The sequence below is a fragment of the Cetorhinus maximus genome, chromosome 20 (genome assembly GCF_964194155.1).
Source record: "Cetorhinus maximus chromosome 20, sCetMax3.hap1.1, whole genome shotgun sequence".
Classification (NCBI taxonomy): domain Eukaryota; kingdom Metazoa; phylum Chordata; class Chondrichthyes; order Lamniformes; family Cetorhinidae; genus Cetorhinus; species Cetorhinus maximus.
Genome location: NC_135898.1, coordinates 79,483,835 through 79,508,703, shown reverse-complemented (window position 1 = coordinate 79,508,703; position 24,869 = coordinate 79,483,835). Strand labels below are relative to the sequence as shown.

General features: G+C 46.4%; 1 protein-coding gene across 5 annotated transcripts in view; it reads right to left on the bottom strand.

Annotated features, from left to right (window-relative positions):
- The window catches only part of pcgf6 (polycomb group ring finger 6), a 93,723-nt gene that overhangs the window by 59,851 nt on the left and 9,003 nt on the right, over positions 1 to 24,869 (bottom strand). For all 5 annotated transcript variants that reach the window (XM_078564972.1, XM_078564975.1, XM_078564973.1 and 2 more), the window contains exons 5-6: positions 22,181 to 22,240; positions 20,018 to 20,147 (exon numbers count right to left, since the gene is read on the bottom strand). In XM_078564972.1, the coding sequence (XP_078421098.1) occupies positions 20,018 to 20,147; positions 22,181 to 22,240 (190 nt within the window). The remainder of the gene's footprint in view (positions 1 to 20,017; positions 20,148 to 22,180; positions 22,241 to 24,869) is intronic.

Sequence of the window (24,869 nt, the reverse complement as noted above, 5' to 3'; positions counted from 1 at the left end):
TGTCCATGTCTGAACCAAGGCTGTAATGAGGTCAGGAGCTGAGTGGCCTTGCGGAACCCAAACTGGGCGTCATTGGGCAGGTTATTGCTAAGCAAGTGCCGCTTGATAGCACTGTGGATGATCCCTTCCATCACTCTAATGGTGATCGAGAATAGACTGATGGGGCAGTAATTGGGATTGATTTGTTCTGCTTTTTGTGTACAGGACATACCTGGGCAATTTTCCACATTGCCGGGTAGATGCCAGGTTGTTGCTGTACTGGAACAGCTTGGCTAGGGGCGCGGCAAGTTCTGGAGCACAAGTCTTCCATACTATTGCCGGAATATTGTCAGGGCCTATAGCCTTTGCTGTATCCAGTGCCTTCAGCCATTTCTTGATATCACGTGGAGTGATTTCAATTGGCTGAAGACTGGCATCTGTGATGCTGGGGACCTCTGGAGGATGCTGTGAAGGATCATCCACTTGGCACTTCTGGCTGAAGATTGTTGCAAATGATTCAGCCTTAGCTTTTGATGTGCTGGGCTGCCCCATCATTGAGGATGGGGATACTTATGGAGCCTCCTCCTCCAGTGAGTTGTTTAATTGTCCACCACCATTCACGACTGGATATGGCAGGATAGCAGAGCTTAGATCTGATCCGTTGGTTGTGGAATCGCTTAGCTCTGTCTATCACTTGCTGCTTACGCTATTTGGCACGCAAGTAGTCCTATGTTGTAGCTTCACCAGGTCGATAACTAATTTTTAGGGATGCCTGGTGCTGCTCCTGGCATGTCCTCCTGCACTCCTCACTGAACCAGGGTTTATGCCCTGGCTTGGTGGTAATGGTAGAGTGAGGGATATGCCAGGCCACGAGGTTACAGATTGTGGTTGAGAACAATTCTGTTGCTGCTGATGGCCCAGTCTTGAGTTGCTAGATCTGTTTGAAATCTATCCCAATTAGCATGGTGGTAGCGCCACACAACACAATGGAGGGTATCCTCAATGTGAAGACGAGACTTCGTCTCCACAAGGACGGCGAGTTGATCACTCCTTTGGATACTGTCATGGACAGGTGCATCTGCTGCAGGCAGGTTGGTGAGGATGAGGTTAAGTATGTTTTTCCCTCTTGTTGGTTCCCTCACCACCTGCCTAGCAGCTATGTCCTTTAGGACTCGGCCAGGTCAGTCAGTAGTGGTGCTACTGAGCCACTCTTAGTGATGGACATTGAAGTCCCCCACCCGGAGTACATTCTGCACCCTTGCCATGCTCAGTGCTTCCTCCAATTGGTGTTCAACATGGAGGAGCTCTGATTCATCAGCTGAGGGGGAACAGGTGGTATGTGATAAACAGCAGGAGGTTTCCTTGCTCATGATTGACCTGATGACATGAGGATTCATGGGGTCCAGAGTCAATGTTGAGGACTCCCAGGGAAACTCCCTCCCGTTGTATAACACTGTGCCACCACCTCTGCTGGGTCTGTCCTGCCGGTGGGGCAGGACATACCCAGGGATGATGGTGGTATCTGGGACATTGTCTATAAGATATGATTCCGTGAGTATGACTATGTCAGGTTGTTGCTTGACTAGTCTGTGAGACAGCTCTTCCAATTTTGGCACAAGCCCCCAGATGTTAGTAAGGAGGACTTTGCAGTGTCAACAGGGCCAAGTTTGCCGTTGTTGTTTCTGGTGTCTATGTCAATGCCAGGTGGTCCGTCCAGTTCCATTCCTTTTAGACTTTTTAGTGGATTGATACAACTGAGTGGCTTGCTAGGCCATTGCAAAGGGAGTCAACCACATTGCAATGAATCTGAAGTCACATGTATGCCAGACCAGGTAAGCATGGCAGGTTTCCTTCTCAATAGGACATTAGTGACCCAGATGGGTTTTTACAACAATTGGTAATGGTTTCATGGTCATCATTAGACTTTTAATTCCAGATTTGTGCACCAATTTTACCATCTGGGATTTGAACCCAGAGATACCAAACTAAGGGGTTATAACTATCAGGAAAGACTGAACAGGCAGGGGCTCTTTTCTCTAGAAAAGTGAAAACAAAGAAAGACTTGCATTTACATAACATCTTTAACAAGATTAGGACATCCCAGAGCATTTTACATCCAATGAAATACCTTTTAACTGTAGTCACTGTTGTAATGTAGGATATGCAGCAATCAATCTGTGCACAGCAAGATCCCACAAACAGTAAAGTGAAAATGACTAGATAATCCATTTCTACGTTAATGATGGAAGGATAATCATTGGCCATGCCAATGGGGATAACTCCCCTGCTCATCTTCAAAATAGTGCAATGGGATCTTATACGCATGCTTAACTTCTCATCCAAAAGGCAGCTCCTCCAACAGTGCTGCACTCCCTTAGTATTACACTAGAGTTTCAGTGCTCAAGTGGAGACTGAGGGATTATAGAAAGATAAAACGCTGAAATACTCAGCAGGTCATATAGCATCTATGGAAAAAGAAACCGAGTAGACTGGTGAAAGGTCACTGACCTGAAACATTAACTCTTTTCTCCACCCCACAAATGCTGCCTGACATGTTGAACATTTCAGTTTTTATTGCAGATTTCCAGCATCCACAGTATTTAGTTTTTGTAAGGCTGAGGGGTACCTGAGAGATTTTTAAGATTATGAAAGGGTTTGATAGGGTATGCATAGAAAATTACATAGGCTACATGGCACAGAAACAGGCTATTTGGCCCAACCAGTCTGTGCCAGTGTCAATGCCCCACTTGAGCTTCCTCTCATCTTTTCCCATCTGAATCGACCATCATAACCATCTATCGCCTTCTCCCTCATATGCTTGTTTAGCTTTCCTTTAAATGCATCTATACTATTTGCTTCAACCACTCCCTGTGGTAGTGAGTTCCACCTTCGCACCACCATAAGTAATGAATGACATTTCTTTCGAATTCCCGATTGGATTTCTTGGTGACTATCTTCTATTGACTGTCACTAGTGATGCTCTTCCTCACTAGAGGAAACATTCTCTCTGTATACACTCTAACAAAACCTTTCATCATTTTAAAGACCTCTATTAGGTCACCCCTCAGCCTTCTTTTTTCAAGAGAGAAGATACCTAGCCTGTCAATCTTTTCCTGATAAATATACCCACACATTTCTGGTATCATCTTTGTGAATCTTCTCAGCACTTTCTCCAGTGCCACTGTATCCTTCTTATAATATGGAGACTAGAACTGCATGTAGTACTCTCTAAGTGTGATCTAAGCAAGGTTCGAAAGAGGTTTAGCATAACTTTTCAGTTCATCCCTCGAAAAATAAAGCCTATTGCTTAGTTTGCTTTTATTAATGGTCTTGCTAACCTGTGGCGCAGCTTTTGGTGATTAATGCATCTGTACTCTGAGACCCTTCTGTTTAGATGTTTCCACTTGCAGGCAAGATAAGAACGATAAATATAAAATACTCACCAATAAATCTGATAGGGAATTCAGGAGAAACTTCTTTACCCAGAGAGTGATTAGAATGTGGGACTTGCCACTTTAAGGAGTAGTTGAGGCCAACAGCATATATACATTTAAGTGGATGCTAGATAAAGACGAGGGAGAAAGGAATAGAAGGATATACTGATCGGGTTACTTTAAGTATGATGGGAGGGGACTCGTGTGGAGTAAACACTGACGTGGACCAGTTGGGCCGAATGGCCTATTTCTGCGCTCTAAGTATTTTGTAACATATATTACTGTATATGGTAAATGAGAGTGGCTCCAACATAGACTCCATTTACATTTCGCAATTCTATAAATGTCCTATTAGCCCAATCTCCCCACTCTCAAACCATCCCTTTGTCCATGTCCCTTAATTCAGAAGATGCTTTACTTAGCTTAAATCCTTTATGTAGTACCACATCAAAGACTTTTTACAAATCAATATAAAATACATCCACTACAGGCCCCACGTCTGCCTCCAGGTCTGTTCTCTGTTGGTTGAAATGCTCAGAGGCAGCTTGTGGGAGGCAACCTTTGGCCTAAGTTCCTCTGGGTTAGGGACAAGAAGAAAAAAGTAAATCAGCCTTGACTCCCGCTCCTAATCTCGATGGAGTGACTCTTGTTAGAACGTACCTGGTCTGAGGACATTTTGTTGATACATGCTTAGGTTAACAGCTTCCCATCATTACTCAGAACCTAGACTCCTACCTAAAGAAACCGGTCAGGTAGAGGTGAGAACCCTAACCCTAACTCTACAGCATGGAAATAGAGTCCAGAGAGGAATAGGTGAGGTAGAGGGAGGGAGACACTAAGTAATGAGCTAGAATCCAGAGGGGAGTTACCATTTTCAAGGGTGGTGGGGCAAATGAGGATTGGAAAGAGTGAACAATTCATTCACTAACAGTCTGGACTAAATTCCTCAATGGTGACAATCCAAATAGCATACGAGACCAATAGAACTCAAAGCACAGCTTCAAAATCCTCAACGGAGAGAATTCAAATAGTTACAGTCCAAGGGCTGGGTTGAACAGGAATAAAAACAGGAGCCAGCAGCAAACTCTGGCATGTGAGACTGGGCTCTGCTGTGCCCAGAAGGCTGTCTGGGACTAAGTTATTTAAATGACAAATCAGCTCTAAACATTAAACCTACAGCATCATCCGATGTCAGCAAGGATTCTCTACTCAAAGAGCTTCACATCTTCTGACAAATAAACTGCAGGCAGTCAAAAGTCGTGACATTCAGAACTATTTGTATTTAGGAAAATCAATGTTGTTACAATCCAGCATCCTTTAGAACCATCTTTTTCGGCTTAGAAACTGCAGAGAGCATTCACTTCAACACGCAATCCTCACTCCCCTTCACCACATACACTGACCACATAAACACAAATCACACCCCCCCACCAAGTATACAGACCACACAGACTGGGCAACAGCACAACTCGGCATCCCCTCCCCCCTCCACCCCCATGTACACCGACCATCTTGGCACTTCCAGGGGTTCCTTACCACCACAGATGCCAGTCTTCAGCCAACTCAATTCACTCCATGTGATATCAAGAAATGGCTGAGCACACAGCATACAAGAAAGGTTATGGGCCCCGACAATATTCCAGCTGCAGCATTACCAACCTGTGCTCCAGAACGTGGTGTGCCCCTTGTCAAGCTGTTCCAGTACAGCTACAACACTGGCATCTACCTAACGTTGTGGAAAAGTGCCCAGGTATGTCCGTCTGCAAAAAGCAGGACAAATCCAAACTGGCCAACTACTGTCCTATTAGTCTACTCTTAATCAACAAAGTGGTGGAAGGCGTCATTGATAGTGCTATAAAGCGGCTTTTACTCATGAATAGCCTGTTCACCGATGTTCAATATGAGTTCCACTAGGGCCACTTGGCCCGACCTCATTACAGCTTTTGTTCAATTATAGAATAGTACATTTGGTCTATCAAGTCTGTGCCAGCTCTTTCAAAGACAATGCAGCTAATCCCACTTCCCTCCTCTTTCCCCATAATCGCTGCAATTTTTTTCTCCTTCACCCAATTCCCTTTTGAAGGCTACTATTGAACCTGTATCCACCATCCTACCAGGTGGTGCATTCCAAATCCAAACAATTTCATTGTATAAAGTTTTCTCTCAGGTCACCCCTGCTGTTTTTGCCAATTGCCTTAAATCTGTGGTCGCTTGTCATTAACCTTCCAGCCACTGAAAAGTTTCACCTTATTTAATCCTTCATGATTTTAAACAAGTTCTCAAATTTTCTCTTAGCCTTCTCTGCTCTTAAGAGCTACCCCAGCCTGTTTCCTGTCTCAGCCTGTTTTCTATCCCAGCAGATTTCCTATCCCAGCCTGTTTCCTGTCTCAGCCTGTTTCCTGTCTCAGCCTGTTTCCTGTCCCAGCCCGTTTCCTGTCCCAGCAGGTTTCCTATCCCAGCCTGTTTCCTATCCCAGCAGGTTTCCTATCCCAGCCTGTTTCCTGTCCCAGCCGGTTTCCTATCCCAGCTTCCCCAGCCTGTTTGTTTAAGCTGCAATCCCATAGCCCATTCTAGTTATTCTCTATCCTTTCCAAAGCCTTCACTTTCTTCCCAAAGTGTGGTATCCAGAATTGGACATAATACTCCAGTTTGAGCTAAACTAGTATTTTATACTGGTTTAACATCATTTCCTGAATTATTTTACCCTTTGCCTCTATGGAAAGCCCAACCTGTCCTGCAACACAGGGGAGGTGGTGGCGTAGTGACATTGTCAGTGGACTGGTATACCAGAGACCCAGGTTAATGCGCTGAAAACCCAGGTTTGACTCCCACCACGGCAGATGGTGGAATTTGAATTCAATAAATATCTGGAATTAAAAGTCTAATGACGACCCTGAAACCATTGCCGATTGTCGTAAAAACCATCTGCTTCTCTAATGTCCTTTAAGGAAGGAAATTTGCTGTCCTTACCTGGTCTGGCCTACATGTGACTCCAGATCCACAGCAATGTGGCTGATTCTTAAAAATGCCCTCTGAACAAGGGCAATTAGGGATGGGCAATAAATGCTAGCCAGCGATGCCCACATCCCATGAGTAAATATTTTAAAAACTTTCAAACAACCCCTCTTTTTGCATCCTCTTTAGAACTGTACAATGTAACTTATATCATCTCTCCTCACTCTTCCTGTCAAAATGCACCATCTCATATAAACTACATCCACTTCAGTTAAAAAAAAACTCCTTTATTATTTCTTAACTCAACCCAAATAAATCTGTCTTTAACCCCTCAAGGAAATTCTCTTGCTAGCATTGTAAGTATTTCTGAATCAGAACTACTACCCCAACTCCATTTTGTTCCTTCCCTCTATTTCCTTGCGCCCAGAAATATCAAAAATCAAAACCCTCATTTTCTTGACCCAGGTCTCATTTATCACTATTAAATCATATTTTCACACGGTTATTTGTGCCTGCAGCTCACCAGCCTTCCTAACTCCACTTAGTGAATATTTACATAAATGCACTCCAAATCAAACTCTGACCTACTTAATTCTAATTGTCTAATTGATCCTTCCTAATTCTAATTGTCTCACCCAGCCCTCTGTGCATCTAGGAGCTCAAGTAGGAAGAACGAAGACAGACAATAGAAAATAAGGGGGACAATTCTAAAAAGGACACAGGAGCAGAGAGACCTGGGGACATGCACGCACAAATCAACGAAAGTGGCAGGGCAGGTTGAGAAAGCAGTTAATAAAGCAAACGGCATCCTGGGCTTTATAAATGATGTGATATGATGTGTGCTCTGCTCGAAGACAGGTCCTTGGCTCATTGTCTGCGATGCTTTATCCTGAGCTGCTTTTCTTAGCAGTTTTTCTGTCAGTGGTGGTTTCCTATTACCTTCCACTCTCAGGGGCAGGGCAAGAAGGCAGGTCCCAAGTCTGCCTCAGCTGAAATGGAAATCGAACCCAGATTGTTGGTGTTATTTTGAACTATGTTAGCCATCTAGACAACTTTTTAAAATTTTTTCATGGGATGTAGGCGTCACTGGCTAGGCCAGGATTTATTGCCTATCCCTAACTGCCCTTGAGAAGTGGTGGTGAGCCGCCTTCTTGAGCTGCTGCGATCCATGGGGTGTAGGTACACCCACAGTGCTGCTAAGGAGCGAGTTCCAGCATTTTGACCCAGTGACAGTGAAGGAGCGGCGATATAGTTCCAAGTCAGGATGGTGAGTGGCTTGGAGGGGAACTTCCTGGTGGTGGTGTTGCCATTGTTACAACTGGTCCCTGGGCGAGGTCCCCCAATATGTTAACTTCCTGAACAGGACCCCAATTTTGCAATTTTGTTATGCTCCTAGGTGAGGAGGAATGAGCTGCCTCTCCTTCTTTATTCAACCCCCTCGGTTGGTTGCAACAAAGTTAATTTAAAAGGGGTCCCTTCCCCCTTGAATGCCTTTTTCAAGTCCAAATGTATTTATGTTTTAGAAGGTGCCAATTTAACCAGGCTTTCTTGAGTCAAAGAAAGAGTAAGTTTATTCGTTACTAAAAACCCGAGAAAAATAATAAAAGCGCAACACACAGATCAGGAGTAAAAAGGTAAGAGCCCAAAAATAAAAGTTTAAAAAGAGTACAAATCAGTCTTTGGCTTGTCCGTGAGGTGATGGCTGGCAATACGTTGCAGCTGTTAAGTTGGGTCATTCTGGTAGAGCTGACTTTGGCAGTTTAGCAGTTGGTTTTGAGACAGTTGGTTCTGCAGGTTGGCTGAAGAAGCTGTCCTATTTCCTTCTCGATTGTGGCTTTGCTGAGCCTTGCCTCCAGCAAGAGAGAGAGAGACTTTGCCTGCAACTGCAGGGGAGACTAATTGGTCTTCTTTGTCCTGTCACTCTCAACACACAATAGCATTGCTCTGTAGATAGCTTTTTAACCCATTTTTTCATGTTTATTCCTGTAAGGGAAAAATACCATACCTTGTGTCCAGAGTCTATTTTCTTTGATTTCCCACCATTTTACACATTCTGATATGAATCAAGAGACGGATTTTAGATACCTGCTGAAAAGTGGTAATCTGTCTTTTGTCTCTGCAACCACAGGAGATTAAAATTCAGTCTTTTGCATCTTTCCCACCTCCCTTATAAGTATCTCTGCTTGAAGAAGGCCATGACACCTTTTCAGGTGCGACATTCCATGTTCTCTGAGGACAGGTCTGTCAGTATAATCCACACAGGAATTTTTCCAGAAAGTGGTCACTTTACATTATCACTCATGCTCAGTGTCCTTGCTTGTAGTTCTTGAAAAACACACACGTCTTCCTTAAAAAGTTCAATATGCCAGTAAGTAATTCGTGGCAGTAATTGGCTTTTTATGACACCATGCATCTGCTATCCTTGTCCTTCTAAGTGGTAGAGATCGTGGGTTTGGAAGATGCTGCCAAAAAAGCCTTGGTGAGTTGCTACAGTGCATCTTGTTCATGGTACACACTGCTGCCACTGTGTGTCGGTGGTGGAAGGAGTGGATGTTGCAGGTGGTGGACGTGGTGCCAATCAAGTGGGCTGCTTTGTCCTGGACGGTGTCGAGCTTCACTCTGCACTGCACTCATCCAGACAAGTGCAGAGTATTCCATCACACTCCTGACTTGTGCCTTATAGATGGTGGACAGGCTTTGGGGAGTAAGGAGGTGAGTTACTCATCACAGGATTTCTAGCCTCTGAACTGCTCTTCTAGCCACAGTATTTATATGACTGATCCAGTTCAGTTTCTGGTCAATGGTAACCCCCAGGATGTTGATAGTGGGGGATCCAGCGATAGTAATGTCATTGAATGTCAAGGGGAGATGATTGGATTCTCTCTTGCAGGAGATGGTCAATGCCTGGCACTTGCGTGGCATAAATGTTACTTACCACTTGTCAGTCCAAGCCTGGATATTGTCCAGGTCTTGCTGCATTTGGACATGGACTGCTTCAGTATCTGAGGAGTCGTGAATGGTACTGAACATTGTGCAATCATCAGTGAACATCCCCACTTCTGACCTTATGATGGAAGGAAGGTCATTGATGAAGCAGCTGAAGGTGTTTTGGGGGGGGACACTATCCTGAGGAACTCCTGCAGTGATGTCCTGGAGCTGAGATGACTGACCTCCAACTACAACAACCATCTTCCTTTGTGCTAGTTATGACGTCACCAGTGGAGAGTTTTCCCCCAATTCCCATTGACTCCAGTTTTGCTAGGACTCCCTGATTCCACGCTCGGTCAAATGTTGCCTTGATGGACAGAATTTTCTGTGCCCATTGGAGTCGGGTGTGTTCAGCGGTGTGAGCAGATAATACAGCAAGAAGGCCAAAAATCAGTTTCACAGCATCGTGAAACCAGTTTGCAATTCTCCGCTCTGCCCATTGATGGCGGGCCACGTTTCCCGCCGTCGGACCCCACGCTGGATCGTCCGCCCACGTTGGTGTGATTGCATGCCAACGTGTTTCACAAATGTGCATAAGCGACATGTATCTGGTGAGCTGCGTTTCGCTTGGGACTTCGAGGTTTGTTTGCGTACCTTGCTTCGGGCAGCACTCACAATCATCAGTGCCAGGCTTCACGTACGCCACATCACTTTTAGAGGGGGCTCACGGGCAGGTCTCTACCTACCAGACCTGCCATAAGGCAGGGAGTGGCTTCTCAACGGCTGCAGGGCTAGGGCTTCCTTGTTGAAGGGGAGAAGTGGCCTCAAGCAAGGGAAGAGGCTGCAGGGCGAGAGCTGTACTAGGAAAAGGAGTGTCCCAGGGTGTGTGTGGGGGCACATGTTGAGCTGTGCAAGTGGCCTCAAGAAGGTCAGGGCTGAGGAAGCAGTCTCCAGAGGAGATCAGGCCAGATGGAGATGTGAGGGTGTATGTGAGAGAGTGAGTGGTTATGTCCCTTGAGCTGGCAGTGAGTGAGATCCAGTGGATATGTGATAGGCTTGAGTGTGTGTGTTTAGAGTGATGAGATGGTTGCCTTACCCTGGCGGCAGGGATGAGATCATTCATCCTCTATCTGCATCTGATGGCCAACCTCTTCTGTGCAGCACTGGCACTGATCACCACTGCCATCGCCTAACAAGCTGGAATAGTAATGTAGCTGCCCCTCCTGAGGCCAGAGTGGGGATAGAGGACGTCACGGCGGGCCTCCATGGCGTCCAAAAGGTGCTCGAGGGATGCATCACTAAACCAGGGGGCTGCAGCCTTATTGCCTTTCGGGGCCATATCTTCTTTCTGGGGTGGAAGCACTAAGAGTTGTGTGCACGGCTGCACTTTAAATGTGATACCCAGTGTGATGAAGCGGTGAGGTGATGACATGGCGGCCAAATCGCAGCCCGCCTGCCATTGAAACGGCATGTTTCCCGGGAATGCATGATTAATGAGGTGGGATTGGGATGATACGGTGTGAGAAGCCGACCTTGCGGCTGGTGGGTAAAATATCTTCTTTCACACCCACTACCGTACAGTGCAAATTTGGGACGATTTTGCCCAAGGTCGAGGGCAGTCACTCTCACCTCACCGATACAGTTTAGCTCTTTCACCCATTTTTGGATTAAGGCTGTAATGAGGTCAGGAGCTGAATGACCTTGGCAGAACCCAAACTGAGCATCAGCGAGCAGGCACGTGCGGCTGAGTTAGGCATCTTCCACCCCCTCAAATTGAATTTTGGGACTTGGAACATCAGGACTCTCATGGACAACCCCAGCAGTGACAGACCAGCATATTGCACTGCTATCATAGCCCGAGAACTCCGGCGCTACAACATCGATTTCGCTGCCCTGAATGAGTCACGGTGGGCAGGAGAAGGCCAGCTCAAGGAACAAGGTGGTGGATACATCTTCTTCTGGAAAGGTAAATCAGAAGAATGCCGACTCCATGGGGTTGGTTTCGCCATAAAAAAACAAACTAGTTGACTGTCTCAGCCAGCCCCCTTGTGTGATATGACCCTTCAGCTCACCCTAGCACCGAAACAAATCACCACAGTTGTCAGCGTCTATGCCCCAACCCTAGATGCAACAGATGACACCAAAGAGGAATTCTACTCCAGCCTTGAGCCATGTCCCAAAGGGAGACAAGCTGATTTCCCTCAGTGATTTCAATGCCAGAGTTGGGAGGGACACAAACCTCTGGAAAGGTGTGATTGGCAAGGAAAGTGTAGGGAAAGCTAACACCACTGGAGTCCTCCTTCTGACAAAACGCCTAGAACATGGTCTGATCATAACAAACACCCTAGTTCATCGGAGAGACAAGACTTCATGACAACACCCTCGCTCCAGACATTGGCACCTGCTCGATGATGTCATCTTGCGAGTAAGGGACCGCAAGGATGTTTGCATCACCAGTGCCATGACAGGCGCTGATGACTGCTGGACCGACCATCACCTAATCAGGGCTACTATCTCCTGGCCCAAAAAAGGCAGTGGCAGCAGGAGTGCTGCTGCAGGAAAATCAATGTCAGTGGACTCAAGGACTCTGAAGAAAGACTTACTTAGATAAAGCCTCATAATCAACGTGGTGATGCTCAACAAATAGGAACCACAGAACCTTCACAGTGCCCGGTCTGCCCTTAAATCTACCATAATCAGCATCTGCAAGGATACTCTTGGTTTCTCCACCAGGAAACATCAAGACTAGTTTGACAAGAATGACCAGGGGATCCAGAAGCTACTAAATCGCAAGCACAAGACGTTCCTAAGCTGGAAGCACCACAAAAATTTGAGGGAAGGAAAACCTGTCTATAGACAAATGAAGGCCGAGGTCCAACAAAGAGCCCATAACCTAAAGAACAGATAGTAGGTGCAAAGAGCACAGGAAATACAGCAACTCACCGACAGCCATGACACGCGTGGATTCTTTAGTGAAGTCAAGGCCATTTATGGCCCACGCACCCAAGGGCCTACACCACTGAGAGCTAAGAACAGAGTGTGCTCATCAAGGACAGAGAGGCAGTCAGCATTTGTTGGAGGATTTCCTCAACCAAGACTCAGACCTCGGCATGAGTGCCCTCGACCACATTCTACAGCATGCTACCCGCCACCACCTCAGCACAATCCAGCATGAAAAGGCCATCCGGCACCTAAGAACCAATAAGGTTGCCAGCATAGACGGAATCCCCGCCGAAATATTAAAATACAGTGGAGAAGCACTCTTAGCATGAATACATGACCTCATCTCCCTCATCTGGAAGGAGGAGAGCATGCCAGGGGATTTCACAGACACTGTGATTGTGAACATCTTCAAAAAAGGAGACAAGACCGATTGCAGTGACAACAGAGAGGTGTCTCTGCTGTCCACCACAAGGAAGGTCATTGCAAGAGTCTTTCTCAATCGCCTTCTCCCCATGGCTGAAGAGCTCCCACAGGAGTCACGATGCGGATTCCATCCATCAAGAGGCATAGTGGACATGATCTTCATAGCAAGACAAGTCCAAGAAAAATGCAGAGAGCAGCAGCAACCTCTATGCATGGCCTTCTTTGACCTCACAAAGGCTTTCGACTTTATCAACCAGGATTGTGGAGCGTCCTCCTCAAATTTGGCTGCCCACAGAAATTTGTCACCAACCTCCGCCTGCTGCACAATGATATGCAAGTCATGATCCTCACCAACAGATCTGCTACAGACCCAATATGAGTGCAAGCTGGAGTCATGCAAGGCTGTGTCATCGCACCAACACTCTTTTCCATCTTCCTTGCCATAGTACTCCATCCCATCTCCATAAAGCTCCCCACTGGAGTGGAGCTACTCTCTGATAAAATGCAACATCTCCACCGATATGTGGGAAACTCTTGCTCAAGACCGGCCAAGTTGGAGAAGCACCTGCAAAGGTGTCAACCATTTTGAGCATCTCCAACAGGCCCAGGTGGAGGCCAAGCACAAACGGCAGAAGGAGCGTACCAAATCCGAGCATCCCACCCATCCACCTCATCAAACACAACCTGCCCCAACTGTGTGTACAGACCCAGCATTGGACTTTTTAGTCACCTCAGGACTCATAGACCTGGAGTGGAAGAAAGTCATCCTCAGCCCATTGGACTTCCTAAGAAGAAGAGAAGCTGAGTAAGTGCCACTTGACAGCACGGTCGACGAGCACTTCCATTACTTTGCAGATGATCGAGAGTAAACTGATGGGGCAGTAATTGGCCCGGTGGATATTAGTGTTGCAGCTGTACTGGAACAGCTTGGCTAGAGGCGCAAATAGTTCTGGAGCACAAGTGTTCAGTACTATTGCTGGAATGTTGTCAGGGCCCATAGCTTTTGCAGTATCCAGTGCCTTCAGCCATTTCTTGATATCACGTGGAGTGAATCAAATTGGGTGAAGACAGGCATCTGTGATGCTGGAGACCTCAGAAGAATGCTGAGATAGGTCATCCATTCAGCACTTCTGGCTGAAGATTGTTGCAAATGCCTTATCTTTTGCACTGATGTGCTGGGTTGCCCCATCATTGAGGACGGGGATATTTGTGGAGCCTCCTCCACTTGTTAGTTATTTAATTGTCCACCATCATTCACAACTGGACGCGGCAGGGCTGCAAAGCTTAGATCTGATTTATTGGTTGTAGGATTGCTTAGTTCCACCGCATGCTGCTTTCGCTGTTTGACTTGCAAGCAGTCCTGTGTTGTAGCTTCACAAGGTTGACACCTCCATTTTAGATATGCCTGGTGCTGCTCCTGGCAAGCCCTCCTGCACTCTTCATTGAACCAGGGTTGATCCCCTTGTTTGATGGTAATGGTAGAGTGGGGAATATGTCGGACCATGAGGTTACAGATTGTGATTGGGTACAATTCTGCTGCTGCTTGATGGCCCACAGCACCTCATGGATGCCCTGTTTTGAGTTGCTAGATCTGTTTGAAATCTATCCCGTTTAGCACAGTACAAGTGCCACACAGGACATCCTCGAGGTGAAGACGGGACTTTGTCTCCACAAGGACTGTGCTGTGGTCACTCCTACCAACACTATAATGGACAGATGCATCTGTGACAGGTAGATTGGTGAGGACAAGGCCAAGTAGGTTTTTCTCTCTTGTTAGTTCCCTCACCACCTGCCGCAGACCCAGTCTGGCAGCTATGTCCTTTAGGACCCGGCCAGCTTGGTCAGGAGTGGTGCTACCAAGCTACTCCTGGTTATGGACATTGAAGTCCTCCACCCACAGTACATTATGTGCCCTACTCACCCCCTCAGTGCTTCTTCCAAATGGAGGACTAATCATCAGCTGCAGGGGTGGGGGGGTGGGGAGGGCGTGATAGGTTGTAATCAGCAGGTGGATGCCTTGTCTATGATTGGCCTGATTGATATGAGGCCTCACGGGGTACAGAGTCGATGTTTAGAGTGAAGCTTAACCGGCCCCCCTCTTTATGAATAGGGGCATAGAATTCAAAGTAAAGAAATTATGATGAACATTTATAAAACTCTGCAATGGCCTCAACTGGTCCATTGTGTCCAGCTCTGTGCACAACATTTTAGAATAATTCCGGGGTGAGGAACTTCACTTACATGGATAGATTGGAGAAGCTGGAGCTGTTCCAAATGGAGAAGAGAGGTTGAGGAGATTTGATAGAGATGTTCAAAATCATGAGGGGTCTGGACAGAGTGGATAGGGAGAAACTGTTCCCATTGGTGGAAGGATCAAGAACCAGAGGACACCACTTTTAAGAAAAGAGGTGATAGCAAACTAGGGAAAACCTTTTTACACAGCAAGTGGTTAGACTCATAAACATCTGCAGCACAGAAGGAGGCCATTCGGCCCATCATGTCCGAACCTGTCAACAAAGATCTGACAACACTAATCCCATTTTCCAGCACTTGGCCCATAGCCCTGGAGGCTATGGCAACGCATGTGAATATCTAAATACTCCTCAAATGTTACGAGAGTTTCTGATTCAACCACCCTTTCAGGCAGTGAGTTCCAGACTCCCACCACCCTCTGGGTGAAAACATTTCTCCTCAACTCCCTTCTTAGCCTTCTACCTGTTACCTTAAATCTATGATCCCTAGTAATTGACCCCTCTACTAATGGAAAAAAATGCCTTCCTATCCACCCTACCTATGCCCCTCATAATCTTATACACCTCTATCAGGTCTCCTCTCAACTTTCACTGCTCCAAGGAAAACAACCCCAGTCTATCCAATCTTTCCTCATCGCTCAGAGCCTCCAGACCAGGCAGCATCGTTGTAAATCTCCTCTCCAGTGCAATCACATCCTTCCTATAATGTGGTGACCAGAACTGCACGCAGTACTCCAGTTGTGGTCTAACCAGCATTTTATACAGCTCCAGCATAACCTCCCTGCTCTTGTATTCTATGCCTTGGCTAATAAAGGCATATGCCTTCTTAACCATCTTATCTACCCGCCCTGCTACCTTCATGGATCTGTGGATATGCACACTAAGGTCCCTCTGATCTTCAGTACTTTCCAGGGTCCTACCATTCATAGTGTGATCCCTTGCCTTGTTAGCCCTCCCCAGCTGCATTGCCTCTCACTTTTCCGGGTTGAATTCCATTTGCCACTGCTCTACCCACCTGACCAGTCCATTGATATCCTCCTGCAGTTTACGGCTATCCTCCTCATTATTTACCACCCTACCAATTTTTGTGTCATCCGTGAACTTCTTGATCATACCCCTTACATTCAAGTCCAAATCATTTATGTACACCACAAACAGCAAGGGCCCCACCACCGAGCCCTGCGGAACCTGACTGGAAACAGACTTCCAGAAAAGGATCTGGAATGCACTGCCTGAGTGTGGTGGAGGCAGATTGAAATGAGGGAAAATATTTGCAGGGCTGTGGGGAAGAGGTGGGGGGAGCGGGATTAGGTGAGTTGCTCTTGCAGAGAGAGGGCATTGACACAATGTGCTGAATGGTTTTCTTCTGTGCTGCAAACATTCTGTGATTCTAGTAAATTTGATGTCAGTGGCATCAAGACAAAAACCTTTCACTGGTTGGAGTCATACCCAGCACAAAGGACAATGGCTGTGATTGTGAAGAGGCAAATCCTCTTTAGTCCCAGGACATTGCTCCAGGGGTTCCTCAGGGTAGTTGATTTGGACTCAGCAGATGTAGGCTGCTTCATCAATGGCCATCCCCCCCATCATAAGGTCAGAAATGGCATGTTCACTGATGATTGCAGCGTTCAGTTGCATTTGCAACTCTTCAGATAATGAAGCAGTGCATGTCTGCATGAAACAAGAATTGGACAACATCCAGGATTGGATTGATAAGTGGCAAATAAGATATGCACCACACAAGTGCCAGGCACTGATCATTTTCACAGAGAGTCTAACCACCCACCCCTTGATGTTCAACAGCATTATCATCACTCAATTCCCCACCATCAACATCCTGGGGGTTACCAATAACCGGAAACTGAATTGGACAAAGATACAAGAGCACATCAGAGGCTGGGTATTATATGGCAAGTAATTCACCTTCTGACTCCTAAAGCCTTGCCACCATCTCCAAGACACAAGTTGGGAGTGTGATGGCATACCCTCACTTGCTTGGATGAATGCAGCTCCAACACTCAAGAGGGTTGTCACCATCTAAGACAAAGTCACCATCTTAAACATTCAGTCCCTCCACAACCCACACACAGTGGCAGCAGTGTGTACCATCAACAACTTGCACTGCAGTAGCTCACCAAGGCTTCTTCGACAGCACCTTCCAAGTCCCTGAACTCTATCACCTAGACGGATAAGGACAGCAGATGCATGTTAACACCACCTGACTTAGAATGATATTGCTGTTCCTTCACTGTCACTGGGTCAACATCTTGGATTTCCCACCTTACCAGCACTGTGGGTGTACCTGCACTAGATGGACTGCAGCAGCTCACCAGCACCATCTCAAGGGAAATCAGGGATGGGCAATAAATGTTGACCGTACAACGACGTCCACATCCCATTAACAGGCAAGTCAGCTTTGATGTTCTCCTTTCTTCTCTTTTACCCTGTCTGAGGGATATTTGAGTCTGAGTACAACTTTCTATTAATCTTGGCCTCAGACACCTTGCTATTGCACAACCATGGGGTCGACTGCTCTATTCAATTTATGGAACCATTGAGCAAACTGACTGATCTGTGCAGACGGTGCAATAGAACAGCACACAGCACACCATCCATCGGCACTCCAGGCACTGGGCAGCTGGCCAGCAAACAGTGCAGACACGTCTAAACCAAGAATGGAAAGGCAATTTGACTAAAGAAGAGCTGTTCCTTATTATGTCTAAAAGCAGCAAAGCAGCAACCCAGATAGAACTAAACCCTCACCCCCAAACCCGGACAGAGCTAAACCCTCACCCCCAAACCCGGACAGAGCTAAACCCTCACCCCCAAACCTGGATAGAACTAAACCCTCGCCCCCAAACCCGGATAAAACTAAATCCTCACCCCCAAACCCGGATAGAACTAAACCCTTGCCCCCAAACCCGGATAGAACTAAACACTCGCCCCCAAACCCGGATAGAACTAAATCATCAACCCCACACTCAGGTACAATTAAACTTACACCTTGTTGCACCCATTTATTCAGTTTTGGGTCAGACATGATTTGAGAATGTACCGGTGAAAATAAGGCAATTACACCAGTAAAACCAGCAGCTCGGTTTCCTGGGGCATCCTGGAGTTTAGCCAGCACAATATCAGCCTCAGTGCGAGGCTGTCATCTTTATTGACTACCATAAGTGCAGGACACTCGTACAAGGCTGTGACTTGCACCAGGGCGCTGATACAAGTCTGTGAGGAAAAGGCTAGCTTTGCAGTTTTACAAAAAAAATTATTGACTACCTATAAAGTGATTCTGTAATTTACATTACCCAAAGAACCCAAACAACTTGCTGTTCCCAAAAAATACTGACTCTCAAATCCACAGAATGAGTTTCGTTTGCCATACATGTGTGAGTCTCTCACAATCCTGCTGGTCTCTGCAGCCACCCACTGGGCATCAAGAATAATTGCATTTAGAAATCTAAACAAGGCAGACAACAATCAAGGATTACACAGGCCAAGTTAGCACAACTGGTGACAGAAGCTAGATTTCGAGCCACAGTGGTTCAAAACCTTATAAGTTTATGAAACTATTGATGTAATTTTAATTCCTGATGTTCATTTGTCTTTGAGCCAGAATCCATTTGCAACACTGCAGTGTGACATGAATCGGGCCACTCCTCACAGACTGTATCAGGAATAGCGTTTCAGGAACAGTAACCAGCTGGAGACATTGGGCAGCCTGGAAAACCAGAAGCAAACATCAGCCCAGATTAGACCCCCACCCCAGCTCTCTGAACTGCTCCTTAACTGTCACCAAAATCAGTCAAAGAAAAAAGCAACTGCTGGGGCTGAATAGGAATTTACAATGCACAAGGCTGCCGACTTGTCTGCTGCCCAAATTCAAACACTATAAAGTAAAATTCTGACATTAACACCTCATTTTTACAGAAAGCACAAGAAACTAGACACTGCCAGGACTGAGAAAGGGCCACTTTGACCTATTAGAAGTCATCCCACCAGATTCCTGCATCATCAATGTATCATCCAACTGCATTCTGAATGACCCAGCTTACAAACTCTACACAACATTCTTTGCCGTGGGATAAAAGTAAGCTCTCCCTTTTATCAATTTTAAATTTAACCTTATGACCTCTGCTCCTACAGTCCTGCTTGATTTGAAGTAATGTTCTTGGTTTCATTTATCTACCTTCATGAATGTCCTGCCTTGTTTCTAGACTAATTACTAGAGCTGTCTTGGGAGGCTCTGCTGAGACTTTTACTTCACAACATCATACAATGTCTGGAGGCCACAGCCCTCTGCTTGAGTACTGCTTGGCTGCATCATGAAGCAGGAGGCTGATAGTTTATCTAGCGTGAGCTCCTGTCTGAGTGATTCCTCCATTAAGGCACATTCACTCAACCAAGCATCGAACAACATGGTCCCCAGGCAGGTAACCAGGCAGCTATCAGCAAAACACAAGGAACCTCACCTGATATACTCTTTAAAACCCTTTTGCAGAATTTGTTTTTTTATTTATATATGTGTATACATGTATACATATATAAGGAAGAACTTGTATTTCTACAGTATTTTTCATGACTTAAAGACATTCCAAAGCAGTTCACAGCCAATGAGATTCTTTCAAAATGTTGGAAATGCACAATGTGTGTGTAAAAACTTCCTCAAACAGCAATGTGATAATTACAGGATCATTTCTATTGCTCATGTTGGATGAGGGCCAAGTCACTGGGGAAATCACTGTTCTTCAAATAAAAATAGTGCCAGGGGTTCACTTAACTTCACCTGAGTGGCCAAACGAGGCCTGAGTTTAACATCTCATCTGCAAGATGATCCCTCCCACAGGGTAGCACACCCTCTGTCCTGACCCTCCGACAGTGCAGCACTCCCTCAGTATTGACTCTCTGACAATGCAGCACTCCCTCAGTACTGACCCTCTGACAGTGCAGTACTCCATCTTGTGGCTCAGAGTGTTACCCACTGAGCCGAGCTGACTGAATTACATATTCCGTTTAAAATGTCGCAAGGAGTTTCACATGATGAATCACTTGGAGCTCACATTACTGCCTGCAAATCAATGCTAATTATGAGCTATAACTTACCCAATGAACTCGAGCACCAAGGAAATCTCAAGATGAGGCGAAGGACGGTCCAGGGGAACGATGGGCAATGCCAGCTTCTTACCCAGTGATCGGATACGGCTCACTTTACCATTGCTGGGCACCTGGACAACTGTACAGGCATAGAACATAAGAAACCATCAATGGTCAAGATAGCTCACATGCAGAAACAACCTGCATTTATATAGCACCTTTAGCATAGAAAAATGTCCAAAGGAGGGATTTTCAAACAAAATTTAACACTAAGCTACATAAGGAGATATTAGGGCAGGTGATCAAAAGCTTGGACAAAGAGGTAAATTTTAAACAGCGTCTTAGAGGAGGAGAGAGTGGTAGGGAGGTTTTGGGAAGTAAGTCCAAAGTTAGGACCTCAGCAGCTGAAGACATGGTCGTCAATAGCATAACAATTAAAACTGGGGACGCTCAAAAGACCAGAATTAGAGGAGCGTAGATATCTCAGAGGACTGTAGCGCTGAAGGAGATTACAGAGAGGACAGGTGTAAGGGCTGTGGAGAGATTTGAAAACAAGGATGAAAATTATAAAATGGAGGCATTGCTGGACTGGGAGCCAACATAGGTGAGTGAGCACAGAGGTGATGGGTGAACAGGACTTGGTGTGAGTTAGGATACGGATAGGAGAGTTTTGGATAAGCACACGTTCATGTAGGATAGAAGATGGGAAACCAGCTAAGAGACCATTGGAATAGTTAAAACTAGTGGTAACAAAGGCATGGATCAAGGTTACAGCAGCAGATGAGATAAATTAGAGAGAATCGAGATAGGTGGTGGTCAGGTTGAGCTGGTGTTGTCAGCATACATAAAGGACCTGGCACTGTGTTTTCAGATGACGTTGCAGAAGAGCAGCATTTAGACAAGGAAAAGGAAGCTGTCAAGGATACAGTGGGGCACATGAAAGTAATGGTGTTGGAGCAGGAAGAGAAGCCGGTGCAGGAGATACTCTGGCTATGACTGAATAATAAGAATGTAATCAGGCAAGGGCAGTCCATCTCCAGCAAAGTACAGTCACACTGGAACTGAATGAGACATTTTCACATCAGGTAGATACTGATCCCTCCTATCAACAGGTCTACATGGTTCACCCTGCCACCACCCACCCCCCCCACTCCAATCTGGTCAAAGCATCAGTCACAGATGTGTGTGAGGCACCAATGACCTGTACTACATTACCTCATTGAAAGCAGAGACTTCCTGTGCATCTATTAAAGGATGAGGGGCAGTTGGAACTCAAGGATGGACGTGGAAGAAGTGTAAACTAGGATTTAAAGCTGCCCACTTTTTTAATACAAACACTGAAATTCTCCTCCCTGTTGCAACACACATCCAAATCCACAGGGATGTCAGGTTCACCCAATAGAGTCAACATGGTGACACACCACAGAGACAATGGCCCTGTTGCTAAGCAAACACTTGCTGTTGCACTCAATCTCATGCTGAATTCCAAACATTACCTGTGATCACAAAACAGTAAATTATAATTCTGCAAAGATTAACCAATGGACTGTTACCTGGGGCATGGCCTGAGGTACTAAAGGGACAAGGTATGAAGAACCCTGACGACTGAAATGAATGAAAAGCCGAGCAAGATCACCTCCAGCTGCCCACATGGTCAGAGTTACATTCTTCGGTCTCTACTGTCAGATCCTGGATTGGTTTGATTGCCAGCATCATTTGGATGAGAAGACAACTAATTGAGCTTGGTTTTCAAGAGTTCTCGAAACACATTACATACAGGATGTAGTGGGCAGAATCCCACATGGTACCAGCTCCCTGCACATCTAACTGAGAAACCTCGAGTTGGTAAATTCATTGTCCTTCTGACGTACTCACAGAGAGTGTGCAGTGTAAAGATCGGGAAATAGGGCTAGCTGGTAGGTATTCAAGCTGTGCTGGACTCAGTGACCCGGGGTGAGCCAGAGATAACTACTTACTCCAGCACGGGAAGTATGTCCATCAGCGAAAAGAGGGCACTCTACATTTTGTGGTTTAGTTCTGGAGTTGCCATTTCACTGAACAATGAATCTGATTCAGCACATTCGACAAATAGAGCATGGTACCAGGGTCGCCAGTCCAGAAGGCATATGTTATGAAGAACTGGCCACCCGAAGCACAGTCTTGAGAACTCACCTGGTTTGGGAACCTCAAGTCCCCTCTCTCTGTAGAAATCATGAAGCCGCCTTTTTTCACCTGAGAACAAAGAAACTAACGTCACTCACTGGTTAAAGATGGGAATGAGAGGATTTAACTTTTAACCAACCAAAATGCTTACAGTGCTAACCACGCTGGCTGGTGAGGTGAGTAACCAAGACAGACTCCAGCAGTGAGAGTTCGAGGTCCAAAGCCCACCTCAAGCTTTGACTGGAACATAGCGAGTTAACCCACAATCTCCATCACACCCAGACAGGGACAGTGATGGGGAGTTTAGAAGAATGAGAGGGGATCTTATTGAAACATATATAATTCTGAAGGAGCTTGACAGGGACAACACTGAGAGGATGTCTCTGACCGTAATGAAATCCAGAACGAGGGGACACAGATTCAGAATAAGGGGTCACCTAGTTATGACAGAAATGGGGAGGAATTTCTTCTCTCAGAGGGTCATTAATCTTTGCAATTCTCTACCCCAGAGTGGAGACTGGGTTGCTGAATATATTCAAGGCTGAGTTAGACAGATTTTTGATCTACAAGGGAGTCAAGGGTTATGTGGGCCGGGAAGGAATGGGAGTTAAGGCCACAATCAGAACAGTCACGATCCTACTGAATGGTTGAGCAGGCTCAAGGGGTCAAACAGCCGAAACCTGCTCCCTAATTCTTATGGTCCTCATTGTCCATTACACCCAGACCGGGACAGTGACATTAACTCCTCATTGTCCATTACACCCAGACCAGGAGAGTGACATTAACTCCTCATTGTCCATTACACCCAGAGCAGGAGAGTGACATTAACTCCTCATTGTCCATTACACCCAGACCGGGACAGTGACATTAACTCCTCATTGTCCATTACACCCAGACCAGGAGAGTGACATTAACTCCTCATTGTCCATTACACCCAGACCAGGAGAGTGACATTAATGGTCCTGGCAGACCGATCGTGTCAGCCTGTTCCTGCCCCACGGAACTCATTTCTCGTTATCTTGACTCCCTTCTCTCTCCCCTTGTCCAGTCCCTTCCCACCTACATCCGTGATTCCTCTGACACCTTACGTCACATCAACAATTTCCAGTTCCCTGGCCCCAACCGCTTCCTCTTCACCATGGATGTCCAATCCCTCTACACCTCCATCCCCCACCAGGATGGTCTGAGGGCCCTTAGCTTCTTCCTTGAACAGAGGCCCCAACAATCCCCATCCACCACTACTCTCCTCCGTCTGGCTGAACTTGTTCTCACACTGAACAATTTCTCCTTTAACTCCTCTCACTTCCTCCAAATAAAAGGTGTGGCTATGGGTACCCGCATGGGCCCCAGCTATGCCTGTCTCTTTATGGGGTATGTGGAACATTCCTTGTTCCAGTCCTACTCCGGCCCCCTCCCACAACTCTTTCTCCGGTACATCGATGATTACTTCGGTGCTGCTTCATGCTCTCGTCGGGACCTGGAAAAATTTATTAATTTTGCTTCCAATCTCCACCCCTCCATCATCTTCACATGGTCCATCTCTGACACTTCTCTTCCCTTCCTTGACCTCTCTGTCTCAATTTCTGATGATAGACTGTCCACCAATATCCATTACAAACCTACCGACTCCCACAGCTACCTCCACTACAGCTCCTCACACCCCGCTTCCTGTAAAGACTCCATCCCATTCTCTCAGTTCCTTCGCCTCCGTCGCATCTGTTCTGATGACGCTACCTTCAAAAACAGCTCCTCTGACATGTCCTCCTTCTTCCTTAACCGAGGTTTTCCATCCACGGTTGTTGACAGGGCCCTCAACCGTGTCCGGCCCATATCCCGCGCATCCTCCCTCACGCCTTCTCCTCCCTCCCAGAAACATGATAGAGTCCCCCTTGTCCTCACTTATCACCCCACCAGCCTCCGCATTCAAAGGATCATCCTCCGCCATTTCCGCCAACTCCAGCATGATGCCACCACCAAACACATCTTCCCTTCACCCCCCTTGACGGCATTCCGTAGGGATCGTTCCCTCCGGGACACCCTGGTCCACTCCTCCATCACCCCCTACTCCTCAACCCCCACTTATGGCACCTCCCCATGCCCACGCAGAAGATGCAACACCTGCCCCTTCACTTCCTCTCTCCTCACCGTCCAAGGGCCCAAACACTCCTTTCAAGTGAAGCAGCATTTCACTTGCATTTCCCCTAACTTAGTCTACTGCATTCGTTGCTCCCAATGCGGTCTCCTCTACATTGGAGAGACCAAACGCAAACTGGGCGACCGTTTTGCGGAACACCTGCGGTCTGTCCGCAAGAAAGACCCAAACCTCCCTGTCGCTTGCCATTTTAACACTCCACCCTGTTCTCTTGCCCACATGTCTGTCCTTGGCTTGCTGCATTGTTCCAGTGAAGCCCAACGCAAACTGGAGGAACAGCACCTCATCTTCCGACTAGGCACTTTACAGCCTTCTGGGCTGAATATTGAATTCAACAACTTTAGATCTTAAACTCCCCCTCCCCCCATCCCCACCCCGTTTCTTTTCCCCCCCCACCCGCCTTTTTTTTAATAATTTATATAGATTCTTCTTTCCCCTCCTATTTCCATTATTTTTAAATCTAAAACTAAAACCTTTAGTCTTTCCACCCCACCCCCACTAGAGCTGTACTTTGAATATCCTGTTTTCCATTCTTAATTAGCACTT